The following is a 23622-nucleotide window of genomic DNA, read 5'->3' as shown; positions in this document are numbered from 1 at the left end:
TCTAGCTCTTATTGGGAGACCCAGCACCCGCCCTGTTGTCCTTCGGGATTTCTTGGTTGTTTTTCGGGTACACATGTTGTTCATGTTGAACGGTTTTTCAGTTCTCCGATGTTATTCGGAGTTAATTTGTTTAAACCAGTTATTGGCTTCCTCCTTCTTGCTTTGGCACTAAAACTGGAGAACCCGTGATACCACGGGGGGGGTATAGCCAGAGGGAGAGGGGCCTTGCACTTTTAATGTAGTGCTTTGTGTGGCCTCCAGAGGGCAGTAGCTATACCCCCAATCGTCTGGGTCTCCCAATAAGAGCTAGAAGAAAAGGAATTTACGGTAAGTAACAAAATTCCCTTCTTTACCATGAAGGCTGCTGCACAAAGTCTCCTCGTAATAGTTGTGCCAGAGATGAGGTGTGTCCAAACATTTGGTCTGTACTGCGTGTGTGTGTGTGTGTGTATTTGTATATATAGATGTGTGTATATATGTGTATGTGTGTATATATATTATTTTTCCATTTCTGATGTTGCTGCTGCGCTTTGCTGCCTTTCCTCCTCCCCTCAGGCACACGGATCCTGAAGCTGGACACCGGGGATGTAGATGAGATGGAGAGACTCTGCGACTGACGCGGTTTCTACGAGGACAGAGATTTTTTTTTTTTTAACGTCTTATAAAGCTGCCGCTGTTTTGTTTTTTTAATGTTTCTTCCGGGCGAGGGGAGAGCCGCACTATGTACAGATGTTTGGGCACAAAGTTCTCACTTTTTTTCTTGCACTTTTTTTCTTGCACTTTTTTTCTTGCACTTTTTTTATATCTGTTGTTTCAGGATGTGTTTGTACAATCTGTGTAAATATCACTTTATATAAAATGCCGATGGCTCGTCCACAGTAAGTTTTCCCGAGGGGTTAGATTCCCCCCCGATCTCTCACACAGGGGGCGGCCGCCGGCTCCGGGGTGACACCATCCATCACTGAGATAAATTTGTAGGAAATGCACGCGGCCTCCATTGATTTCTGTATCACTTTTATCACATGCACTGACTTAATATTGGGAACATAAAGGGGTTCCCCCTCCACTATTTGGGTTTATCGTGCTCCCGTCGGAGCACCCTTCTAGACACTCCCACCAGAAGCATCTCCTGATTTTTAGGTCTTATTGGCTGTAGGACGCGCCCGTCTGTGAATACTTGTATGGAAATGTCCGGGTTGGACGAATCTGCTGAAGTTTGCTGTGGATTTTTGGTAACGTGTGTTATTGGAAAATTGATTTTTTTGATATTTTATTAAACCTGTTACTGTTCTGAAGTCGATGTCTGTGTGATGGGGGGATGAGGAGTGCGGGGGGAGGGGGGGGGTTACGAGGAGCGCGGGGGGGGGGGGGACAAGGAGCGCGGGGGGGGGGGGACGAGGAGCGCGTGGGGGGGGGGGAGACGGCACACCCCAAAAAGAAAAACAATCACATGGGATGAGCCGCCCGACCTCATGCCAAGAAACGTGCCAACTTTGTAAAAGCCGCACCCAACTTGTGGCTCTGCAGCTGGAACACCATGGGAGTTAGTTTTAAGGGGTCTTCCCACTAAGTAGAGGTGTTACTCAGACAGGTGATAGCGCCCCCTGCTGTCTCACACAGTGAATGGATGGTGGGCAATCTACTCCATTTACATTGCTGTATTGATTGCTCCAAGAGTTATGAACCCCAGTGATCATTGATTTAGGTGGAAAACCTCTTACATGGCAGCTGAAGACATTACTGGGGTGTACATAGAAAAGGCAGGTGCCAAACGTGGTGGTCCTACTTCTCCAGTAAAAATACAGCTCTCATCACAATGGACAGCGGCTGTCACTATGCCAAGAGGTCACTCACAAGCAGGTATTGTACTCAATCCATGGGTTTCGCCTCTGCTTTGTCAGTGGATACTGGGAATGTGATCCAAAATATTTCTCATTTAACTCATAATATGATAATGGATTCAATTGGAACAGAAATTGAGTGTGAAAAGCAATACCCAGAAGACAGAATAAAAAAATCTTATCAGGGGAAAAAACACACACATAATAAATATATATATATTTATTTATTATTATTATTATTATTTTCAGGGAACATCTTGTATTTTCCCTTGAACAATAATCCACATTTATTCACTTCTGATGATCACATTGTGGGACATCAGCATCTTGTGTTCCTCCTATTACTGGTCAGAGGCACATTTTCTTATCCGATCCTCTATTCCCATGGTCCAGTCCTATACCGGTGGGTACATACCATATATACAAAGGTTTAATTACCTGCTTAAGGCTATGTCCGCACGTTGCTTTTTACCTGCTTTTTACCTGCTTTTTTGCTGCTTTTTCAACTGCAGCGTTTAATGCCAAAATGGTTGTGTTCTGCTTTTCAAGCAAAGTCTATGGGAATTTGGGTTTCTTGTCCGCACTATGCAGTTCAAACTGCAGCCTTTTTGTTGCAGAACGTTGGTCAAAAACTCAGCTTTGCACTGCAAAACCCAAATGGCAAAAACAATTGACATGTCAGTTGTTTTTGCCATTTGTGTTTTGCCCTGCAAAGCTGAGTTTTTGACCAAAGTTCTGCAACAAAAAGGCTGCAGTTTGAACTGCATAGTGCGGACAAGAAACCCAAATTCCCATAGACTTTGCTTGAAAAGCAGAACACAACCATTTTGGCATTAAACGCTGCAGTTGAAAAAGCAGCAAAAAAGCAGGTAAAAAGCAGGTAAAAAGCAACGTGCGGACATAGCCTAAATGTATTATTCTCTACGTTTCCCACCAAAAGAAAGCAGACACCCTCTAATAAAATCGCACTTACCAGTTCCAACAATTAGTGTTGGGAAGTGAATGGGCTCTCGCATACAAATCTGCGTGGCTGTCAGGTCCCCCAGTGTTCTACAGTGCTTGGCTCCCCCTGGTGACTGGAAGCAGTATCGCACGCGGAGTTCTGATATCCGATCTGTGTGTGAGAGCTGCAGTGCAATGCTGGGACCTGACAGTGACGCAGATCTGGGTGTGAGAGCCCATCCACCATTGGCACTTGCCTACTGAAATTGTTTGGGATCTGGTGAGTGTTTTTTTTTTTTTTTTTGGGATGTCTGCTTTGTTTGAAAAGTCCTGCTGTAGTTAACCTTTTTTTAGCTGGTTGGACACTTTCTATGGAACTGAACTAGGGCTTATTTTTGGGGAAACAGGTGTATATTCATATAATAGCCAGCGAGCATCAAAAATAAATAGTGCAGTATGAGTGCAAGAACAGGTATGGTACAGGCAATGATAAATTCCTTAATTAGGTGAAAAAGATCTCCCAAAACAGCCCCCCCCCCACCCCGCAATGTTTTTGATTGTGCTCTATGCAATCACCCTGATTCTGCAGACCAGCGCTCTCCAGGCCGTGATCTCAGGGGGTGCAGTGCGAGGCTCCTGCTTCTTTTGGAGGTAGCCCGTATGCTCCTTGCCCCAGAATCTTACTCCAGTTATCGCTGGAGTAAAACTTGTGCCTCTTATACATCACTTGTCGGAGCCGGGTGAAAATCACAAGAGTTGCAAAATTGTAATGCGGCCTCAAGTTGCATACAAAACCTTGCATGTTTTCAAACCTTCTTACTCCAAAAGGTAGTTGTTTGGGCTGATTCATCAAAGCGCTCTGACCATTCGCTTATATGTGAAAGACTCGGCCGATATTAGGCGTTTACCTGCACTCTGAAAAAATGCAGCACAAAACCCGGACGGGCACTTGTTTTCACTGAACCCCTTCAATCACCTATATACAGAATAGGTGATATCTTATTGATGGGGTTCGGCCTCTGGGACTTGCGCTGAATGGGACACGTTATCCCCCTACGGTCCGTGCACATGTCCCACCGCCACTCAGTCATTCCCTTTGGGGCTGTCCAGCGCTGCAGTCGCCTTTTCCCATGGAGCGGCGGCCAGACACGTGCACTCCAGCTCTATTCTGTAATGCAGCAGTGCCGCTCAGGTCTCTGACTGTTCCACTCCTGGTTTTGGCTACAAATACTGACCATGTGAACGTGGCCTAAAATAATGTCTTAAGAATCGGATGCCTCACTGGGGGACACAGGACCATGGGTGTTATGCTGCTTATCCATAGGAGGACACTAAGTAGATGCAAAGATGTTAGACCCTCCCCTGCAGTATATACCCCCTGGCCCAGCCAGTAGTGATGGGCAGTCCGGCTCTTTTTGGTGATCCGGTTCCTATGGCTCCGTTCACCAAAAAGAGCCGGCTCTTTCAGCTCGTTCTCGGCTCCTTATTAAATGTGTTCACCGCAGGTGAACACATATTTAAGATTATAGAAACGCTGCCAAAGCCCCGCCCACCCACTGCTAAGCCCTGCCCACTTACAAGCAGCTAATTAGATTACTGAGTAGGCGGAGTTTAGCCGTGGGTGCGCGGGTTTTGACGGCGAAAAGAGCCGTTTAGATGTTTCAGCGGCTCACACTGGTGATCCGGCTCCTGTCGTTCACAGCAGGGAGCCGGATCTTTGTGTCGGCACGTTCGCGACAGACACATCACTACCAGCCAGGCTACTTCAGTTTTAGCTTAGTGTCTATAGGAGGCACATCTCTGCAGACTACTGCAGCAAGAATTTTTTGTTTTTAGAGGGCGACTGTTTCCTTCGGGGACCGATTTCCGAAAACCATCAACAGGCGGGAACGCGGAGTGTCGCCTCCCCGTACGCCCTCCTGCGACGCTGGATCCTGGGCTGTTACTCACTGGACGACGGGTCTCACAAGCACCGATTTTTCCAGAGCAGATGAAAACTTCCTCAGTCCCTCTTGCAGGTTCTGAGTTGATACATGCTCTGCACCAGCGTGACCAGGCAGCAGACTGCCATCTCCACAGGAGCTGAGATCCTTCCGCTTTCCAGAGCAGATGAAAAACTTCCTCAGTCCCTCTGGCAGGCTCTGAGTTGATACATGCTCTGTGACCGGGCACAGCAGGCGTCAGAATTTCCACACTGGCTCCATGACAGGAATTGGAGCAAAGGTCACACTGACTGGATGCACATGGGCTGTGATTGCAGACTCCTACATAGCTTCCACCTGTGACGGGGGGAGGGGGAGAGCCCCCAGGACTCGGTACACTTATGGAGTTTTTTTTCTGTCCACCATTGTTGCACAGGGCTGGAGGGGGGAAGGGGAGTCCCTTCCCACCATTTTTTTTTTTATTATATTTTCTCATGCCTTCTTGTCAGAGCTAAGCCCCGCCCCCTCACAAAAGCGCGCGTACCTCTTCTCATACAGGAGTTCTGCAGAGCATTGCTCCCTCTTGTTGTGATCAGAGCCTGTGGGCGTCTCTCGGAGCTGGCTTCCTCCTTCCCACAGGAACTGGGACAAGGGGGGGGGGGGGGGGGGAGACGGGGCCATCAGGGTTCTGGGTGAGTTATAGCCTCACTTGCACATTAGCTCTGCAGAGCATTGCTCCCTCGCTCCCTCATTACAGTCAGAGATTGTGGCTTATCAGCCAGGGGCTGCAGTCACATGTTTTATGCCCTGCATGACTACAGCAACAACTATAAGACTTTTAATGTATCCTGCCACGCTGAGCTACTAGGGGATGAAAGCACCTCTTCCTTCTGTGAGTCCGGTGCCCCTGTAGCTAACCCCCCCGCCACCACCGCAGCAACTGCTCCCAGTCCCCTAGAAAGGGCACAGTTCCCAGAACCTGGTGCTGGCTATGCAACATCGTCCTCACGCCCCTGGACAGAACGCAGCCTGATGACACCTCTATAGAGGGTCCTTCTGATAAGAATCAGCCCTCTGCTTCACCGGTTGCAGATCAGAAAAAGGGCATGACCCCCATGGGTCTCCCTCTGGGGTTCACAGATGGGGTTCTCCCACATGTTCCGCGGTCTCTGAGGAGCCGGAGGAAGGGGAATGATGTTTGTACCGGGATGATTCCTTGGTTTCAACCTCCCCGAGCGATCAAGCTGCAATGGACTCCCTTATTGCAGCAATCAACCAAAACTCTGCATGTGGAAGATCTCTCATCCACTATTACTGACCCTGCGGTCTCCTTTTAAAAGGGTGAAGAAACCTAAAAAAAAAAAAAAAAAAGTTTTTTGACGCCGCTTCGGTATCCGTAAACTCATGGAGTCCCGGTACCCCTTTGGCTTAGCTGTCTCTAAGGGCTGGGCCGATCCGGCCTCGGTGGACCCTCACCTGGCTTGCGCCTGCTTGAAAGACCCTCCTGTCTTTTACTTGATGGATCTTCCTGCAAGGACCCGACAGACAGACAAGTGGAGCAGCTAGATTGCTCTGCCTCGAGGCCGCGGGTCCCTCTCCCCTTCCGTGTGGGTCGCACAGGCACCAGGACTACCAGTTTCCCTCAGACCCTCACAAATGTAACAGTTCCCATTGCTGCGGCGGCGGAGTACCTCATGCAGGCCTCCCTCGGCGCTGCTACCTGCGCAGTTATTGCCGCCTCAAATACCATAGCCATCTGTAAGGCCCTCTGGTTCCGATAATGGAGAGCGGACTCTGTCTCTAAGAAGCCTCTCACAGTACTCCTTTCCAGACTGATGGTTTGCCGATCATCTGGACAGGCTCTTTTTTTTTGTCTGACGCCACAGGATGAAAAGAGTACCTCCGTCCCCCAACTCTAGCCCAGGATGTTTTTTACTAGACACGCAGGGCCCGACCTTCTCAGCCCTCCCCGAGTCCACCTCGTCCTGGCAGTCTAGACAAAGACCGAGAAATCTCGTCCTCCATCTGGGTCGCCGCCTCAGACCACAGATGGTTGCGATACCTTGTGTCTTTTTATTACCACATTGTATTCCGGACCTGATCCCCTGGTCAGTCTTCTCTCTCAAACCCCCCCCCCCCCCATTCCAACCTCTCGTCCCCAAAAAAGAACGGGTCAGTTCAACCCATCCTGGACCTCTAACACCTGAGCAAACATGTGCACGTAAGGAGATTCAGAATGGAATTCCTAGGGTACAATTTTACCTTTATGGTCGAAGGAGAATTCCTTGCTTCCCTAGCTATCAGGGATGTGTACCTGCACATACCCATCGCTCCAGCTCACCAAAAGTTCCTCCGCTTCGCTGTTCAGGACTTTTTTTTCCATTTGTGTCCCTTCCCTCGGCTCTGCCACAGCACCAAGGGTCTTAACAAAGGTCATGGCGGCCGCCATGAGTGCCCTTCACGCCAGGAGAGTGGCTGTTCTGCCATGCTTGGATGAACTCCTCATCAAGGGCTCAACCAGCGTGCAGATCTCTGTGGGCACCCTATCCCGCTTAGGGCGGCTTCTGACTCCAGTCAAATCATCCCCGGTCCCGTCAAAATCCGTCACCTCCCTGGGCATGTCCCTGGACACCCTTCAGGGCTTGATATATCTCCCTCAAGACAAGGCGACTGCTCTACAACAAGCGGTACACTGCCTTCTATATACTCCTCTCGCTCCATACGATTCAGTATGAGAGTGCTAGGTAGGATAGCGGCGGCTATAGAGGCAGTGCCGCTCGCTTAGCCACACCACCGCCCACTGCAGCTGGCGCTTCTAGCTGCCTGGGACAAGAGCCCCTTTTCCTTGGACAAACTTTTCACATGACACCTTCAGTTAGGTATGGGCTTGCTGGTGGCTTCAGTCCTATTCCATATCGAGAGGGAGTTTTTCTCCCCCAAGTGGACTGGCTACTCCTGACCACGGACGCCAGCCTCTTAGTCTGGGGAGCAGCGCACTGGCTCCACACTGCTTGGGGACGTTGGACGCCCCAGGAGTCTTCCCTTCCCAGAAATCATCCTGAAAATCAGCGCGATCTTTCTTGCACTCAGGTCATGCCCCCCTTCTGCTAGCAGGTCGTTTGATTCGGGTCCAATTGCACAATGCAACAGCTGTGGCCTAGGTCAATCTGCAGGGAGGTACCAGCAGCAAGACAGCTTATCTCGAGGTCCTCAGAATCCTCACCTGGGCCGAATCGATGGGGGTCTGTGTTTTCAGCGTTACACATACCGGGAGTAGAGAACTGGGCGGCGGACCTTCTAAGTCGCCAAGGCCTGGCTGCCGGAGAGTGGTTTCTCCACCCAGAAGTGTTCCCACACATCTGCACTCGCTGGGGTACACCAAACGTGGATCTAATGGCCTCAAGGTTGAACGCAAAGATACCCGCGTTCTTAGCCAGGTCACGTGATCCACAGTCCATCGGCGCAGATGCTCTAGTCTTCTGAAGTCGCTTCCGTCTACCTTACATGTTTTTCGCCTCTGCCCCTGCTGCCGCGAGTAATCAGGAAGATCAAGGCAGAAGGAGTCCCGGTGATACTAATAGCACCTGACTAGCCCAGGTGCGCCTGGTATGCTGAATTAGTACAATTGCTCATGGCGCCTCGTAAGCATCCCAGACTTGCTGACCCAAAGGCCCATTTCCCATCAGAACTCCAGAGCCCTGAAGCTGACGGCCTGGCCATTGAGACCTGGACTTTAACAAGAGTGAGATTCTCTCCCGTGGTCATCTCCACCATGTACAGTGCCCGAAAGCCGGCCTTCATCCCGTATTAACCACCGTACGTGGAAAACTTTCCTTCCCAGTGTAGGGAATCTAATGTCCAACCTATGCCTCTGGCCATCCCCAGAATTCTTGATTTTTTTTTTTGCAGTCAGGTTGCAAAAGGGGTTGTCCCTCAGCTCCCTTAAGGGGCAGGTTTCATCTCTCTCAATATTCTATCAATACCGCCTAGCTTGCAATCCGCAAGTCAAGACTTTCCTCAAGGACGTTTCCCATCTAGTTTCCCTGTATAAACGATCGCTGGACCCATGGGACCTCAATCTCGTTTTGGACGGTATCCAGAGGTCCACCTTTGACCATCTTAAGGAATCTTCTCTTGCTCTTCTCTCCTGGAAGGTAACATTCTTAGTGGCGATTACGTCCATCAGACAAGTTTCGGAACTGGCAGCACTCTCTTGCTGCGAACCCTTTCTGATCTTTCATCAGGACAAGGTGGTTCTACGCCCCCTTCCAGGTTTTCTTCCGAAGGTTCCTTGCAAGTTTCATATGAACGAGGACATTGTTCTGACTTCCTTTTTGTCCACACCCAGTCCATAGTGTGGAAAGGTTCCTAGATTCGCTAGACCTTGTGAGGGCTCTCAGATATTACGTACCCAGGACAGCCTCCTTTAGGAACATGGACTCCTTGTTTGTCATTCCTGAAAGGCCTAAGAAAGGAGAGGCAGCTTCATAGGCAACGCTGACTTGCTGGATTCGCTCTGCGATCCAGGAGGTCTACCACTTGAAACTCAAGTCCATTCCTAGTGGGCTGCGGACTTATTCCACGCGAGCAGTTGGCGTCTCTTGGGCATTAGGCTTCAGTGGAACAAAGTTGTAAGGCTGTGACCTGGTCTTGCCTACATACTGTTTCAGAGCATTACCAAGTCCATACCCAGGCTTCGGCTGAGGCGAACCTAGGTAGGAAAATTCTGCAAACGACAGTGGAGTACCTCTTTCAGTAGGCGCTCCTGGCTATCTGGGAATGGTTCCTAGTCCTTGGGTTGCGTTGTTTGTTTACCCACCCATAGACTGCTTTAGGACGTCCCATGGTCCTGTGTCCCCCAATGAGGCGTCAGAGAAAAACGGATTTGTGTACTCAGCGAAAAATCATTTTCTCTTAGCCATCATTGGGGGACACAGCACCCACCCTGTTGCCCCTTAGCTTTTTTTCTCTCTCAGTACTATTTTGTTATGAGTATTCACTCACGTTTGTTGTTACTTGTTCTCCTACTGCTTGTGTACTAAAACTGAGGCTGCCTGGCCCGGCCAGGGGGTATATACTGCAGGGGAGGAGCTAACATCTTTGCATCTACTTAGTGTCCTCCTATGGATAGGCAGCATAACACCCATGGTCCTGTGTCCCCCAATGATGGCTAAGAGAAAATGATTTTACGGTGAGTACACAAAAATCCGTTTGTTTTTTTCTCCCTTGATAAATGCCAGAGCCGCACAGAACGACCCACGGGAAAAAGCTTTAATAATAAGCTTTTTTAATAAGCCAATAACATTGTAAAGTGATTACAGGAATCCGCAGCTCCAAACACAAAGTGACAGATACAATTTATCAGCATGGTTAACGAAAGTGCAAAATTCAGCAGACGTTATACAGAGAAATATGTACAGAAAGAAGGGACCAACAAGTGCCGAGGCCGGACCCCCGCGCTGCTCGTCTAGTTGGAGGATCGGAGGGGATCCCGTGCAGTCTGCAGCCGCCGGGCGCTGCTGTTTCTTCGCTGCACCGGAGACTCCACTTTCCACTGCGGCTGCTGCGGATCCCTGAGAAGATGGAAGAAAATAGTGAGAATTGCTGTAACACCCGCATTAGGAAATTCAGCGCGCGGTCCACAGTCACAGTACTCACGGGCGGTCCGGGGACACGATGCACAGGACGTTTTCGTTGGGAGTCTGGTTTGCACTGATGTAACTCACTCCGGCGCCAAAAGTCACATTATTGATGGTTCCTGCAAATATAGGTAATGCACGAATGATCGTTAGCAAGCGCAGGCTTATACTCCAGCCCGCAGCACAGACTTCTTATACTGGAGCCCGCAGCGCAGGCTTCTTATACTCCGGCCCGCAGCGCAGACTTCTTATACCGGAGCCCGCAGCGCAGGCTTATACCGGAGCCCGCAGCGCAGGCTTATACCGGAGCCCGCAGCGCAGGCTTACACCGGAGCCCGCAGCGCAGGCTTACACCGGAGCCCGCAGCGCAGGCTTACACCGGAGCCCGCAGCGCAGGCTTACACCGGAGCCCGCAGCGCAGGCTTACACCGGAGACCGCAGCGCAGGCTTACACCGGAGACCGCAGCGCAGGCTTACACCGGAGCCCGCAGCGCAGGCTTATCAGGTGGCGGAGTTTTGCAGATCTAATGGGAATGATATAAGACGTTACTGCTGTAGCTGGATTAACCTCTTCCCATGGCGTACATGGACGGCACAAGTCTGGTGCAGGGGTTGGCTCAGAAGCCGAGATACATAGTTGGAATCAGCAGACAACGGCCGCCGTCACTCACTGACCCCAACAATCAAAGGAGCCGGTCCCTTCAGGAAGACGTTACCCCCTGTGAGACGTTCTAAGAGGAGTTTAGCTTCACACTGCACTGCTGTGGTATTATGGTATACAACGTAAGTAATATCACAGCCGCCGCGGCAAGAAACAAGCAGTGGCAGGAGACATGCAATGGCAGCAACCATGCAACGGCGGAATGAACGCAGCGGCAGCAGCAGACATGAAGCAGCGGCAGGAACACCGCGGCGGCGGCAGCAGACATGCAGTGGCGGCAAAAACCCCGCAATGGCAGGAGACATGTAGCGGCGTAAGGAACCCCGCGGCGGCGGCAGACATGCGGCGGCATACTTACTCTCCGGAGTACTGATGGCTCTTTCTACAAGGGACGAGTTGGATCGTTGGCTGGAGCTGCTGAACGTGGCTGCAGGGAAAAAGTGAATAATCAGCAATTCAATGATTTCTATTAGAAAGTGGCGTCTTCCCGTGCCCGCCCAGCCTCGCCAGCACTGCGGTGCCCGCCCAGCCTCGCCAGCACTGCGGTGCCCGCCCAGCCTCGCCAGCACCGTGGTGCCCGCCCAGCCTCGCCAGCACCGTGGTGCCCGCCCAGCCTCGCCAGCACCGTGGTGCCCGCCCAGCCTCGCCAGCAATGTGTTGCCCGCCCAGCCTCGCCAGCACTGCGGTGCCCGCCCAGCCTCGCCAGCACTGTGGTGCCCGCCCAGCCTCGCCAGCACTGTGGTGCCCGCCCAGCCTCGCCAGCAATGTGTTGCCCGCCCAGCCTCGCCAGCAATGTGTTGCCCGCCCAGCCTCGCCAGCACTGCGATGCCCGCCCAGCCAGCACCGTGGTGCCCGCCCAGCCAGCACTGTGGTGCCCGCCCAGCCTCGCCAGCATTGTGGTGCCCGCCCAGCACGACACCAGACAATCCTATCACATCCTGCACATACCCAGTTTATTGCTGCTGGATGAGAGCGGTGTTGACGGCTTGGCTCCGGTGCTTTTGCTCCTCGGCTTCTGTTTGTTTTCTATGATTTTCTTTGCAGAGTTGAGGATGGCGAGGGTGCTGAGCGACATTTGCCTGCAGGAGCAGCACACCGGTCAGCAGACATCTTCCAGGACCAGAACTGAACTGTCTGAGTCTGATGCTTACCTCGGCCGAGGACTCTGTCTTGCGAGGACCCCGACCCTGGGTGTATTAATGGGGGTAGACAGTGTCCCTCCAGGGACCTCCGCTATAGTGTGCAGAGGGGAGCGAGGAGCAGTGGGGTCTCGGGGGGATCCGGCACCATCAGCAGCGGCCTATGAACACAAGAGAATGGTGAGGACGGAGCTGTAATCCGTGCAGCGCATACTCTCTGGGCTGGCCGTCCTCTAGGGATAATCACTCGCTCACCCGATGATTCAGGGCGGGAAGCCGCGTAGTGGTTGGAGCAGACCCCGCTCCCGCTGTACGTCGCCCGCTTACTGACCGCTCGCTCACGCACTGTACGGCCGCTAACAAGAGGCTAACTAGCAACAGCAGAACGAAGCGGCCACTCACAGCAGAAGGCGAATGTGGACGAGTGAGGTCAGACGGCGATAGTCAGCGAGCTCCGTGTCCCGCTCACCTGTGGACTCCCCGGTATGCCCCCGCTCGTAAGCGGATTCTCCTGCTCGCTCCGCTCCCTCTCCAGCTGCTCCTCATACATCTTCATGTCGTACTCCAGCTCCGCCGCCAGCTGCTTATCCGCAGTGAAGAAGTCCTTGATCTCATCCCGGTAGTCCAGCATCATCTCCTGCCGGAGGAGCAGATCACCGTCACACCGGTGCAGTCTACGGCCCTCGCGTCTTTCCCGCAACGCTACCTACCCGCAAATAGTTCATGAGGTCTCGCAACGCCGGGATCCGCTGCTGCTCCAACAAGCCCTTCAGAGACGAGATGATGGGGATGATGTTTTCTACAAAGTTCTTCTTCTGGACCTGTGCAGAGAGACAAGACAGCAAGTGACGCAGCAGAACCGCCGCAGAGAGGCGTCATGGCTGCCGGTACTAGCACGTCACCTGGGAAATCAGCTTCTTCTGTGCCACCTGCATCACGGCATCCGCCATGGCCATCTCGTCATCATCCCCTCCGCCAACATCCTCGCCCGGTTTGGACCTCATTGCCGTTAACTTGATCTCCTTGCAGCTCATGATCTCAAAGATGTCGGACAGCAGCTCGTTGGCGTCCATGTCGATGGGCAAGAGGCCGTCCACGAAGCATGCTGCGACCGGAAGAGAAAGACAGCGATTACTGCACCACCCCACCAGCCAGCCAGATCCCCCCACCCCCTGACACCAGACAGCCAGATCCCCCCCACCCCCTGACACCAGACAGCCAGATCCCCCACACCCCCCTGACACCAGACAGCCAGATCCCCCACACCCCCTGACACCAGACAGCCAGATCACCCCCCTCTCCACGAAGCACACTGTGGCCGGAGGACAGCGATTACTGCACCACCCCACCAGCCGGCCCACCCCCCGACTCCACAAGGCAGCCTGATCCCCCCCACACAAAGCCAGACCACCCCCCCTCTCCACAAGACAGCCAGATCCCCCCCCTCTCCACAAGACAGCCAGATCCCCCCCCCCCCCGACCCAGCCAGATCACCCCCCTCTCCACAAGACAGCCAGATCCCCCCCCACCCCCTGACACCAGACAGCCAGATCCCCCCCACCCCCTGACACCAGACAGCCAGATCCCCCCCACCCCCTGACACCAGACAGCCAGATCACCCCCACCCAGCCAGATCACCCCCCTCTCCACGAAGCACACCGTGGCCGGAGAAGGACAGCGATTACTGCACCACCCCACCAGCCAGCCCACCCCCCGACTCCACAAGGCAGCCTGATCCCCCCCACACAAAGCCAGACCACCCCCCTCTCCACAAGACAGCCAGACCCCCCCCCCCTCTCCACAAGACAGCCAGACCCCCCCCCGACCCAGCCAGATCCCCCCCCTCTCCACAAGGCAGCCTGATCCCCCCCCCCCCACACAAAGCCAGACCACCCCCCTCTCCACAAGACAGCCAGATCCCCCCCCGACCCAGCCAGATCACCCCCCTCTCCACAAGACAGCCAGATCCCCCCCCCCCGACCCAGCCAGATCTCCCCCCCCCCCAGCCAGATCACCCCCCTCTCCACAAGACAGCCAGATCTCCCCCCCAGCCAGATCACCCCCCTCTCCACAAGACAGCCAGATCTCCCCCACCCAGCCAGATCGCCCCCCTCTCCACAAGGCAGCCAGATCTCCCCCCTCTCCACAAGGCAGCCAGATCTCCCCCCCCCAGCCAAATTACCCCCCTCTCCACAAGGCAGCCAGATCTCCCCCCCAGCCAGATCACCCCCCTCTCCACAAGACAGCCAGATCCCCCCCCCCGACCCATGCAGATCACCCCCCTCTCCACAAGACAGCCAGATCCCCCCCCCCCCAGCCAGATCACCCCCCTCTCCACAAGACAGCCAGATCCCCCCCCCGACCCATGCAGATCACCCCCCTCTCCACAAGACAGCCAGATCCCCCCCCCCCGACCCAGCCAGATCACCCCCCTCTCCACAAGACAGCCAGATCCCCCCCCCCCCCGACCCAGCCAGATCACCCCCCCCTCTCCACAAGACAGCCAGATCACCCCCCTCTCTACAAGACAGCCAGATCTCCCCCCCCAGCCAGATCTCCCCCCTCTCCACAAGGCAGCCAGATCACCCCCCTCTCCACAAGGCAGCCAGATCCCCCCCCCCCCCCAGCCAGATCACCCCCCTCTCCACAAGGCAGCCAGATCTCCCCCCCCCCAGCCAGATCACCCCCCTCTCCACAAGGCAGCCAGATCTCCCCCCCCCCAGCCAGATCACCCCCCTCTCCACAAGGCAGCCAGATCCCCTAAGAGTCTGTTATATAAGGTTTGTTTTTTTTCTTTCTAAAATATTTTGAAAAATTATAATAATTTTTTCCGCTTCCCCTTCGGGCGTTCTCCCCCCCCCCCATCACATCACTATTACAGTACACCGTCCTATGGAGCCAAGGTGGTGGTGATGGAGGGGTCTTCATCAGACCCCGGCTGCCTTGCGTACCATCGTCACTATGAGATTGCCCCAAAATTGATGGTGGCCCCCGATCACAGTGTTTATAGGAAAGGGTTAATGTAAGACCAACTACACACAACATCTAACATGGAGCCATTAACCCTTCTAGAAGGGTCTGGGACAACAACATGAGGCTTTTCATCGAGACTACAAGTCCCAGCATGTTATGACTGTCTGCCGCTTTCCTGGCATGCTGGGCCTTGTAGTTCGAGGCCTAGCACATGTCGGTGCAGACGTACCCAGCACGTTCTCGCTGATCTTTGTAGTCAGGGTGAACCTCTGCTCGTCGGTGAAGTGCTCCAGCAGGAACCTGTAGATCTTCATCCGCTTCTCCTTGTTCTCTTTTCCTTTCAGAGAGAAAAGTTTCTTCTCCCTAAAACACAGATCGGCCGTCAGCGAGCCAACGCACGAGGAAGCAGCGTCACCGGGGGGGGGGGGGAATAGAGCCGACGCCGGAGGAAGCAGCGTCACCGGGGGGGGATCGAGCCGACGCCGGAGGAAGCAGCGTCACCAGGGGGGGGGAATAGAGCCGACACCGGAGGAAGCAGCGTCACCAGGGGGGGGGATAGAGCCGACGCCGGAGGAAGCAGCATCCCCAGGAGGGGATCGAGCCAACGCCGGAGGAAGCAGCGTCACCAGGAGGGGATCGAGCCAACGCCGGAAGAAGCAGCGTCACCAGGAGGGGATCGAGCCAACGGCGGAGGAAGCAGCGTCACCAGGGGGGGGGATAGAGCCGACGCCGGAGGAAGCAGCGTCACAAGGAGGGGATCGAGCCAACGCCGGAGGAAGCAGCGTCACCAGGAGGGGATCGAGCCAACGCCGGAGGAAGCAGCGTCACAGGAGGGGATCGAGCCAACGCCGGAGGAAGCAGCGTCACCAGAGGGGATCGAGCCAACGCCGGAGGAAGCAGCGTCACCAGGAGGGGATCGAGCCGACGCCGGAGGAAGCAGCGTCACCAGGGGGGGGATAGAGCCGACGCCGGAGGAAGCAGCGTCACCAGGAGGGGATCGAGCCAACGCCGGAGGAAGCAGCGTCACCAGGGGGGGGATAGAGCCGACGCCGGAGGAAGCAGCGTCACCAAGGGGGGATAGAGCCGACGCCGGAGAAGCAGCGACCCCCAGGGGGGGATAGAGCCGACGCCGGAGGAAGCAGCGGCACCAGGAGGGGGATCGAGCCGACGCCGGAGGAAGCTGCGGCACCAGGAGGGGGATCGAGCCGACGCCGGAGGAAGCAGCGGCACCAGGAGGGGATCGAGCCGACGCCGGAGGAAGCAGCGGCACCAGGAGGGGATCGAGCCGACGCCGGAGGAAGCATAGTCACCAGGGGGATCCAGCAGACGCCGAAGGAAGCGGCAGCTCCAAGGGGATCGAGCCGACGCCGGAGGAAGCAGCGGCTCCAGGGTGGGGGGAAAATCGAGCCGACGCGGAGGAAGCAGGGGCTCCAGGGGGATCGAGCCGACGCCGGAGGAAAGCAGGGGCTCCAGGGGGATCGAGCCGACGCCGGAGGAAGCAGATGGCACCAGGGGGGGAAATCGAGCAGACGCCGGAGGAAGCAGCGGCACCAGGGGGGGAAAATCGAAGCCGACGCCGGAGGAAGCAGTGGCACCAGGAGGGGATCGAGCCCGACGCCGGAGGAAGCATAGTCACCAGGGGGATCCAGCAGACGCCGAAGGAAGCGGCAGCTCCAAGGGGATCGAGCCGACGCCGGAGGAAGCAGCGGCTCCAGGGTGGGGGGAAAATCGAGCCGACGCCGGAGGAAGCAGGGGCTCCAGGGGGATCGAGCCGACGCCGGAGGAAGCAGGGGCTCCAGGGGGATCGAGCCGACGCCGGAGGAAGCAGTGGCACCAGGGGGGGAAATCGAGCAGACGCCGGAGGAAGCAGCGGCACCAGGGGGGGAAAATCGAGCCGACGCCGGAGGAAGCAGCGTCACTAGGCAAGGATCGAGCCGACGCCGGAGGAAGCAGTGGCTCCAGGGGGAAATCGAGCCGACGCCGGAGGAAGCAGGGGCTCCAGGGGTGGGGGGGAATCAAGCAGACGCAGGAGGAAGCAGCGGCACCAGGGGGATCGAGCCGACGCCGGTGGAAGCAACGGCACCAGGGAAATCAAGCCGACGCCAGAGAAGCAGGGGCTCCAGGGGTGGGGGGGGGGAAATCAAGCAGACGCAAGAGGAAGCAGCGTCACTAGGCAAGGATCGAGCCGACGCCGGTGGAAGCAGCGGCACCAGGGAAATCAAGCCGACGCCGGAGGGAAGCAGGGGCTCCAGGGGTGGGGGGGGAAATCAAGCAGACGCAGGAGGAAGCAGCGGCACCAGGGAAATCAAGCCGACGCCAGAGGAAGCAGCTCCAGGGGGATCGAGCCGACGCTGGAGGACGCAGCGGCTCCAGGGGAAATAGAGCTGACGCCGGAGGAAGCAGCGGCACAAAGGACTCACCGGTCAGTCTCGGAAAACTTGTTGTACTTGTTGTGCTTCTCGTAGGAAGTGAAGTGAAAGACGCATTCGATGAAGTGCTGCGAGAACATCACCGGGTTTCTTTTCAAGAGGAGGTGAACCAAGCAGAACTCCCCGAACCTGAGACATGAGAGGGGAGGGTAAGATTCCCGCAGAGCCGAGGCCCGCCCCCCCCCGACAATACTACAGAGGCTTACTTGGCAATATCCGGGTGGTCCACCAGGACACTGACGAAGCGGAAGAACAGCGAGCCTTTCCACTTCACAAACTCCTCCTGCAACGCAGAGAAGACACAAACGGATGCGACATCTAATAGACAACGCAAGAACAACGGTAACAGGACGTATCAAAGCATATACAGCGGATGGCGAGCCAGGGAGGCCCCCCCCCGCCTTGGTCCGCCAGGGAGGCCCCCCCGCTCCTTGGTCCGCCAGGGAGGCCCCCCCCCCCCCCCCGCCTTGGTCCGCCAGGGAGGCCCCCCCCCCCGCCTTGGTCCGCCAGGGAGGCCCCCCCCCCCCGCCTTGGTCCGCCAGGGAGGCCCCCGCAGGTGGGGGGCGTCACCCATGGCATCAGCGGCGCCCTCCAGTGCTGTACTGGCCATACTGCGCCGCTGGTCTCTGCCACTCACCTGCAGCAGGTTGGTCAGCATGATCAGGGTCTGTTTTCTGATGAAAGCGTCTTTGTCCCGGAGACACACGGACACATTCGGGATGTATCTGTCCACCATCGTAGTGTAACGAATGCACAGATCACAGATGACAATGATCACGTTGTTGCGGATAGCCAAATCATTGGAGACTTCCAGTTCTCGGGCCAGAGCAGGAATACACTTCTTAGCCAGGTCCTCGTGCTGCAGACACAACTTGCCTAAGGGAGAAGGGACATTTACAGATTATTTTATACAGTGTACATATGAATAAATGTACAGAAATATTAGCCACTGTGTGCACACAACATCCAGTAATATACTCCAGAGCTGCACTCACTATTCTGCTGGTGCAGTCACTGTGTACATACATTACTGATCCCGAGTTACCTCCTGTATTATACCTCCAGAGCTGCACTCACTATTCTGCTGCTGCAGTCACTGTGTACATACATTACATTACTGATCCTGAGTTACCTCCTGTATTATACTCCAGAGCTGCACTCACTATTCTGCTGGTGCAGTCACTGTGTGTACATACATTACTGATCCGGAGTTACCTCCTGTATTATACTCCAGAGCTGCACTCACTATTCTGCTGGTGCAGTCACTGTGTACATACATTACTGATCCTGAGTTACCTCCTGTATTATACTCCAGAGCTGCACTCACTATTCTGCTGGTGCAGTCACTGTGTACATACATTACTGATCCTGAGTAACCTCCTGTATTATACTCCAGAGCTGCACTCACTATTATTACTGCTGGGGCAGTCACTGTGTACATACATTACTGATCCTGAGTTACCTCCTGTATTATACTCCAGAGCTGCACTCACTATTCTGCTGGTGCAGTCACTGTGTACATACATTACTGATCCTGAGTAACCTCCTGTATTATACTCCAGAGCTGCACTCACTATTCTGCTGGTGCAGTCACTGTGTACATACATTACTGATCCTGAGTTCCCTCCTGTATTATACTCCAGAGCTGCACTCACTATTCTGCTGGTGCAGTCACTGTGTACATACATTACTGATCCTGAGTTCCCTCCTGTATTATACTCCAGAGCTGCACTCACTATTCTGCTGGTGCAGTCACTGTGTACATACGTTACATTACTGATCCTGAGTTACATCCTGTATTATACTCCAGAGCTGCACTCACTATTCTGCTGGTGGAGTCACTGTGTACATACATTATATTACTGATCCTGAGTTACCTCCTGTATTATACTCCAGAGCTGCACTCACTATTCTGCTGGTGCAGTCACTGTGTACATACATTACATTACTGATCCGGAGTTACATCCTGTATTATACTCCAGAGCTGCACTCACTATTCTGCTGGTGCAGTCACTGTGTACATACATTACATTACTGATCCTGAGTTACCTCCTGTATTATACCCCAGAGCTGCACTCACTATTCTGCTGACTGTCACATTTCATTATTTGTGCACAGAACTGCAGGCTTTAGCTATAAATGACATCCTGCAATGTAAATGTGCAGTTTTCTTACGAGTGTGATGAAGGCGTGGGCTCGGACCAGAGGTGGCATAGAAGACCCTCTGAATTGGGAGAGTGGTTGGGGACTGCGGTTGGGACTGTAATTGGGACTGCGGTTGGGACAGTGGAGCGCCATCTTGGTCGGGGTCACTGGAGTCTATGGAGTTAGAGGTAGACGTTATTGCGGCCCCTACACTGTATCCCCGAGCAGGAGACGTAACACACAGACGCGGCTCACTCTGCTCCGCCGGCACCGAGGCCAGGATGGACTGAATCAGGAGCAGGACTTTCTTCTCTACCCGTGCCGGACACAGCTGAGCCACTTCTCCCAGGATGAAGAGATGTCGGATCTAAGAGGGGACAGGAAAACATGAGAAAACGCCAAAGAAGGGAATTTTGTTTACTTACCGTAAATTCCTTTTCTTCTAGCTCCAATTGGGAGACCCAGACAATTGGGTGTATAGGCTATGCCTCCGGAGGCCACACAAAGTATTACACTAAAAGTGTAAAGCCCCTCCCCTTCAGCCTATACACCCCCCGTACTGCTACGGGCTCATCAGTTTTGGTGCAAAAGCAAGAAGGAGGAAAAAATTATAAACTGGTTTAAAGTAAACTCAATCCGAAGGAATATCGGAGAACTGAAACCATTCAACATGAACAACATGTGTACACAAAAAACAGGGGCGGGGTGCTGGGTCTCCCAATTAGAGCTAGCAGAAAAGGAATTTACGGTAAGTAAACAAAATTCCCTTCTTCTTTGTCGCTCCATTGGGAGACCCAGACAATTGGGACGTCCAAAAGCAGTCCTGGGTGGGTAAATAATACCTCATAATAGAGCCGTAACGGCTCCGTCCTACAGGTGGGCAACTGCCGCCTGAAGGACTCGCCTACCTAGGCTGGCATCTGCCGAAGCATAGGTATGCACCTGATAGTGCTTCGTGAAAGTGTGCAGGCTCGACCAGGTAGCCGCCTGACACACCTGCTGAGCCGTAGCCTAGTGTCGCAAGGCCCAGGACGCTCCCACGGCCCTGGTAGAATGGGCCTTCAGCCCTGAGGGAACCGGAAGCCCAGCCGAACGGTAAGCTTCGAGAATTGGTTCCTTGATCCACCGAGCCAGGGTTGATTTGGAAGCCTGCGACCCTTTACGCTGGCCAGCGACAAGGACAAAGAGAGCATCGGAGCGGCGCAGGGGCGCCGTACGAGAAATGTAGAGTCTGAGTGCTCTCACCAGATCTAACAAGTGCAAATTACCTTTTCACATTGGTGAACTGGATGAGGACAAAAAGAGGGTAAGGAGATATCCTGATTGAGATGAAAAGTGGGCAAGGCAAATGGCCAGGGAGAAAACGCCTGAGCAGAGCACCACGACAGGAATATTTTCCACGTCCTGTGGTAGATCTTGGCGGACGTTGGTTTCCTGGCCTGTCTCATAGTGGCAATGACCTCTTGAGATAATCCTGAAGACGCTAGGATCCAGGACTCAATGGCCACACAGTCAGGTTGAGGGCCGCAGAATTCAGATGGAAAAACGGCCCTTGAGACAGCAAATCTGGTCGGTCTGGCAGTGCCCACGGTTGGGACCTCCTTCGCACAAAGCATAAAAACTGATGAGCCCGTAGCAGTACGGGGGGTGTATAGGCTGAAGGGGAGGGGCGTTACACTTTTAGTGTAGTACTTTGTGTGGCCTCCGGAGGCATAGCTATACACCCAATTGTCTGGGTCTCCCAATTAGGAGCGACAAAGAAAAGTCGAATATCTGACAGTGTAATTCCATCTACAGCCAGCAGAGGGCTGCGGTGATGTTCTGTATTGGAGCTCCCCCTTGTGGCTGCAGGAGGAAGCACACGTGTGCAAGTGAGGATGATCGAACATTGCCGCCTGTATAGAGAAAAGGGGGAACTAAATGACAGCCGGCTCTTGGTCCAGATCTCTGCTTGAAGTCAGTGAACACGGACAGACTTGTTTACATTCAGCGGCTGCAATCCTGCAACGTAGTGGAAATAACAACGCTCTGTGAGCGAAACCTCTCTGCGGAGGCTGCACAGACCTCTGCACCAGTCTGCAGCGCAGGCGGCTCAGCTCACAGAGCATTTCAGGAGGTGCCGGGTGCACTGGCAACAGATATGGGCGGAAGGAGGGGACGAGGGGCAGCACCTGAGCCACAGACCCTCATAAACGGACAGAGATTCCAGTAGAACATCGCTCACCATTAATTCCTGATCAAATGGAGCGTGCTGCGAGTCAGCCATCACCACGGAGGAAATGTGCGCCTCACAGACGGACACCAGATCCCCGCAGACGTCATTGAGCAGATCCTGCAGCCGGAGAAAAAGAAGACCGCAATTAGCGACTGATGTAACTGCCAGCAGCCTCTAGGGGGAGCCGCTGAGCGCACAGGGGTATATATACTCCTATGCAGAAGCAATGGAGCACGTTACCTGCACAGCTTCAGGGGTGTCCCGGTGAGCGTAGCACAACTTCTGCAGGGTCTCCACAGCCGGACTGATGATCTCCGGGGGGAACTTACACTCCGTCAGCCAAGACTTCACATCATCTGTACAGAAACGGAGGGAGGAGGGAAGAAAGGACGGGAGGAAAAAAGGGAGGGAAGAAAGGACAGGAGGAGGAGGGAGGGAAGAAAGGACGGGAGGAGAAGGGAGGGAAGAAAGGACGGGAGGAGAAGGGAGGGAAGAAAGGACGGGAGGAAAAAAAGGGAGGGAAGAAAGGACGGGAGGAAAAAAGGGAGGGAAGAAAAGGACGGGAGGAAAAAAGGGAGGGAAGAAAAGGACGGGAGGAAAAAAGGGAGGGAAGAAAAGGACGGGAGGAAAAAAGGGAGGGAAGAAAAGGACGGGAGGAAAAAAGGGAGGGAAGAAAAGGACGGGAGGAAAAAAAGGGAGGGAAGAAAGGACGGGAGGAAAAAAGGGAGGGAAGAAAGGACGGGAGGAGAAGGGAGGGAAGAAAGGACGAGAGGAGAAGGGAGGGAAGAAAGGACGAGAGGAGAAGGGAGGGAAGAAAGGACGGGAGGAGAAGGGAGGGAAGAAAGGAAGGAAGAAAATAAAGGAAGACGTGAAAGGAAGAACGGAGGGACAGAGGAACGGTAGGAAGGAAGGATAGATGGAAAGAAAAAGGAGGTCAGCTCCATCATCAGGATACGATAGTAATATCTCTGCAGAGCCCGGCAGCAGTGGTGTCCGCCAGGGCTGTGGAGTCGGTACACCAAACCTTCAACTCCGACTCCGACATATATTGCTTATAGTTAGGTGAAAAATGCATTGTAATGCATGAACATGTGAATGTGACCATCAGACATTTAATCATTTTTATGATAAAATAATCAAGATATTTGGATAGAACATAAAATATATTTATTGGATACAACTTTAGAACACAAAACACTGTAATAAATTGTAAAAATGTAATACACTATGTAATATACAGTAGATTACATATATATCGTGTGTGTATATATTACATAGTGTATTACATATTTACAATGTATTAGTTTTTTTTGGGTTCTAAAGTTGTATCCAATAAATATATTTTATGTTCTATCTAAATATCTTGATTATTTTATCATAAAAATGATTAAATGTCTGATGGTCACATTGTACAATACATTTTTCACTTAAATATAAGCATTATACTAAATGTAACTATTTAGTAAAATATTCCGCACATTCTGCATTGCACGACTGTCCCCAATTTATTATATATTTTAGGAGTCGTGCATTTTATACTCCACAGCCCTGGTGTCCGCCCATATATAATATATTGTACACTACAGGGGGGGGGGCGGCGGCTGCACTGATGTTATGCGGATGATGCCGGGTTTCTCCTCTTGCCTATAGCAACATGTCACATTATAAAGAGGTTTTTTTAGTGACCGCCACTGAAATGTCCTCTTTTTGGAAATC

The 23622-nt window shown here is 53.7% G+C and overlaps 2 protein-coding genes across 2 annotated transcripts in view; one reads left to right on the top strand and one right to left on the bottom strand.

The window, feature by feature from the left end:
- The window catches only part of DDX25 (DEAD-box helicase 25), a 58354-nt gene extending 57059 nt beyond the window's left edge, over positions 1–1295 (top strand). The window contains exon 11 of the mRNA XM_075329030.1: positions 556–1295. Within this exon, the coding sequence (XP_075185145.1) occupies positions 556–617 (62 nt within the window). The 3' untranslated portion in view covers positions 618–1295. The remainder of the gene's footprint in view (positions 1–555) is intronic.
- An 8695-nt stretch (positions 1296–9990) lies between these two features.
- NCAPD3 (non-SMC condensin II complex subunit D3) overlaps positions 9991–23622 on the bottom strand; it is a 30748-nt gene continuing 17116 nt past the window's right edge. Inside the window, 17 exon segments of the mRNA XM_075329085.1 lie at positions 9991–10278; positions 10364–10463; positions 11364–11432; positions 11954–12084; positions 12157–12305; positions 12614–12781; positions 12855–12965; positions 13047–13249; positions 15347–15480; positions 17538–17675; positions 17753–17829; positions 18184–18423; positions 19722–19814; positions 19816–19865; positions 19947–20058; positions 21916–22023; positions 22147–22262. Coding sequence (XP_075185200.1) covers positions 10173–10278; positions 10364–10463; positions 11364–11432; positions 11954–12084; positions 12157–12305; positions 12614–12781; positions 12855–12965; positions 13047–13249; positions 15347–15480; positions 17538–17675; positions 17753–17829; positions 18184–18423; positions 19722–19814; positions 19816–19865; positions 19947–20058; positions 21916–22023; positions 22147–22262 — 2105 coding nt within the window. The 3' untranslated portion in view covers positions 9991–10172.

This window comes from Anomaloglossus baeobatrachus, chromosome 11 (assembly GCF_048569485.1).
Source record: "Anomaloglossus baeobatrachus isolate aAnoBae1 chromosome 11, aAnoBae1.hap1, whole genome shotgun sequence".
Taxonomy (NCBI): domain Eukaryota; kingdom Metazoa; phylum Chordata; class Amphibia; order Anura; family Aromobatidae; genus Anomaloglossus; species Anomaloglossus baeobatrachus.
The sequence above is the reverse complement of the archived record's forward strand: the minus strand, read 5'-3'. Positions and strand labels throughout refer to the sequence as shown.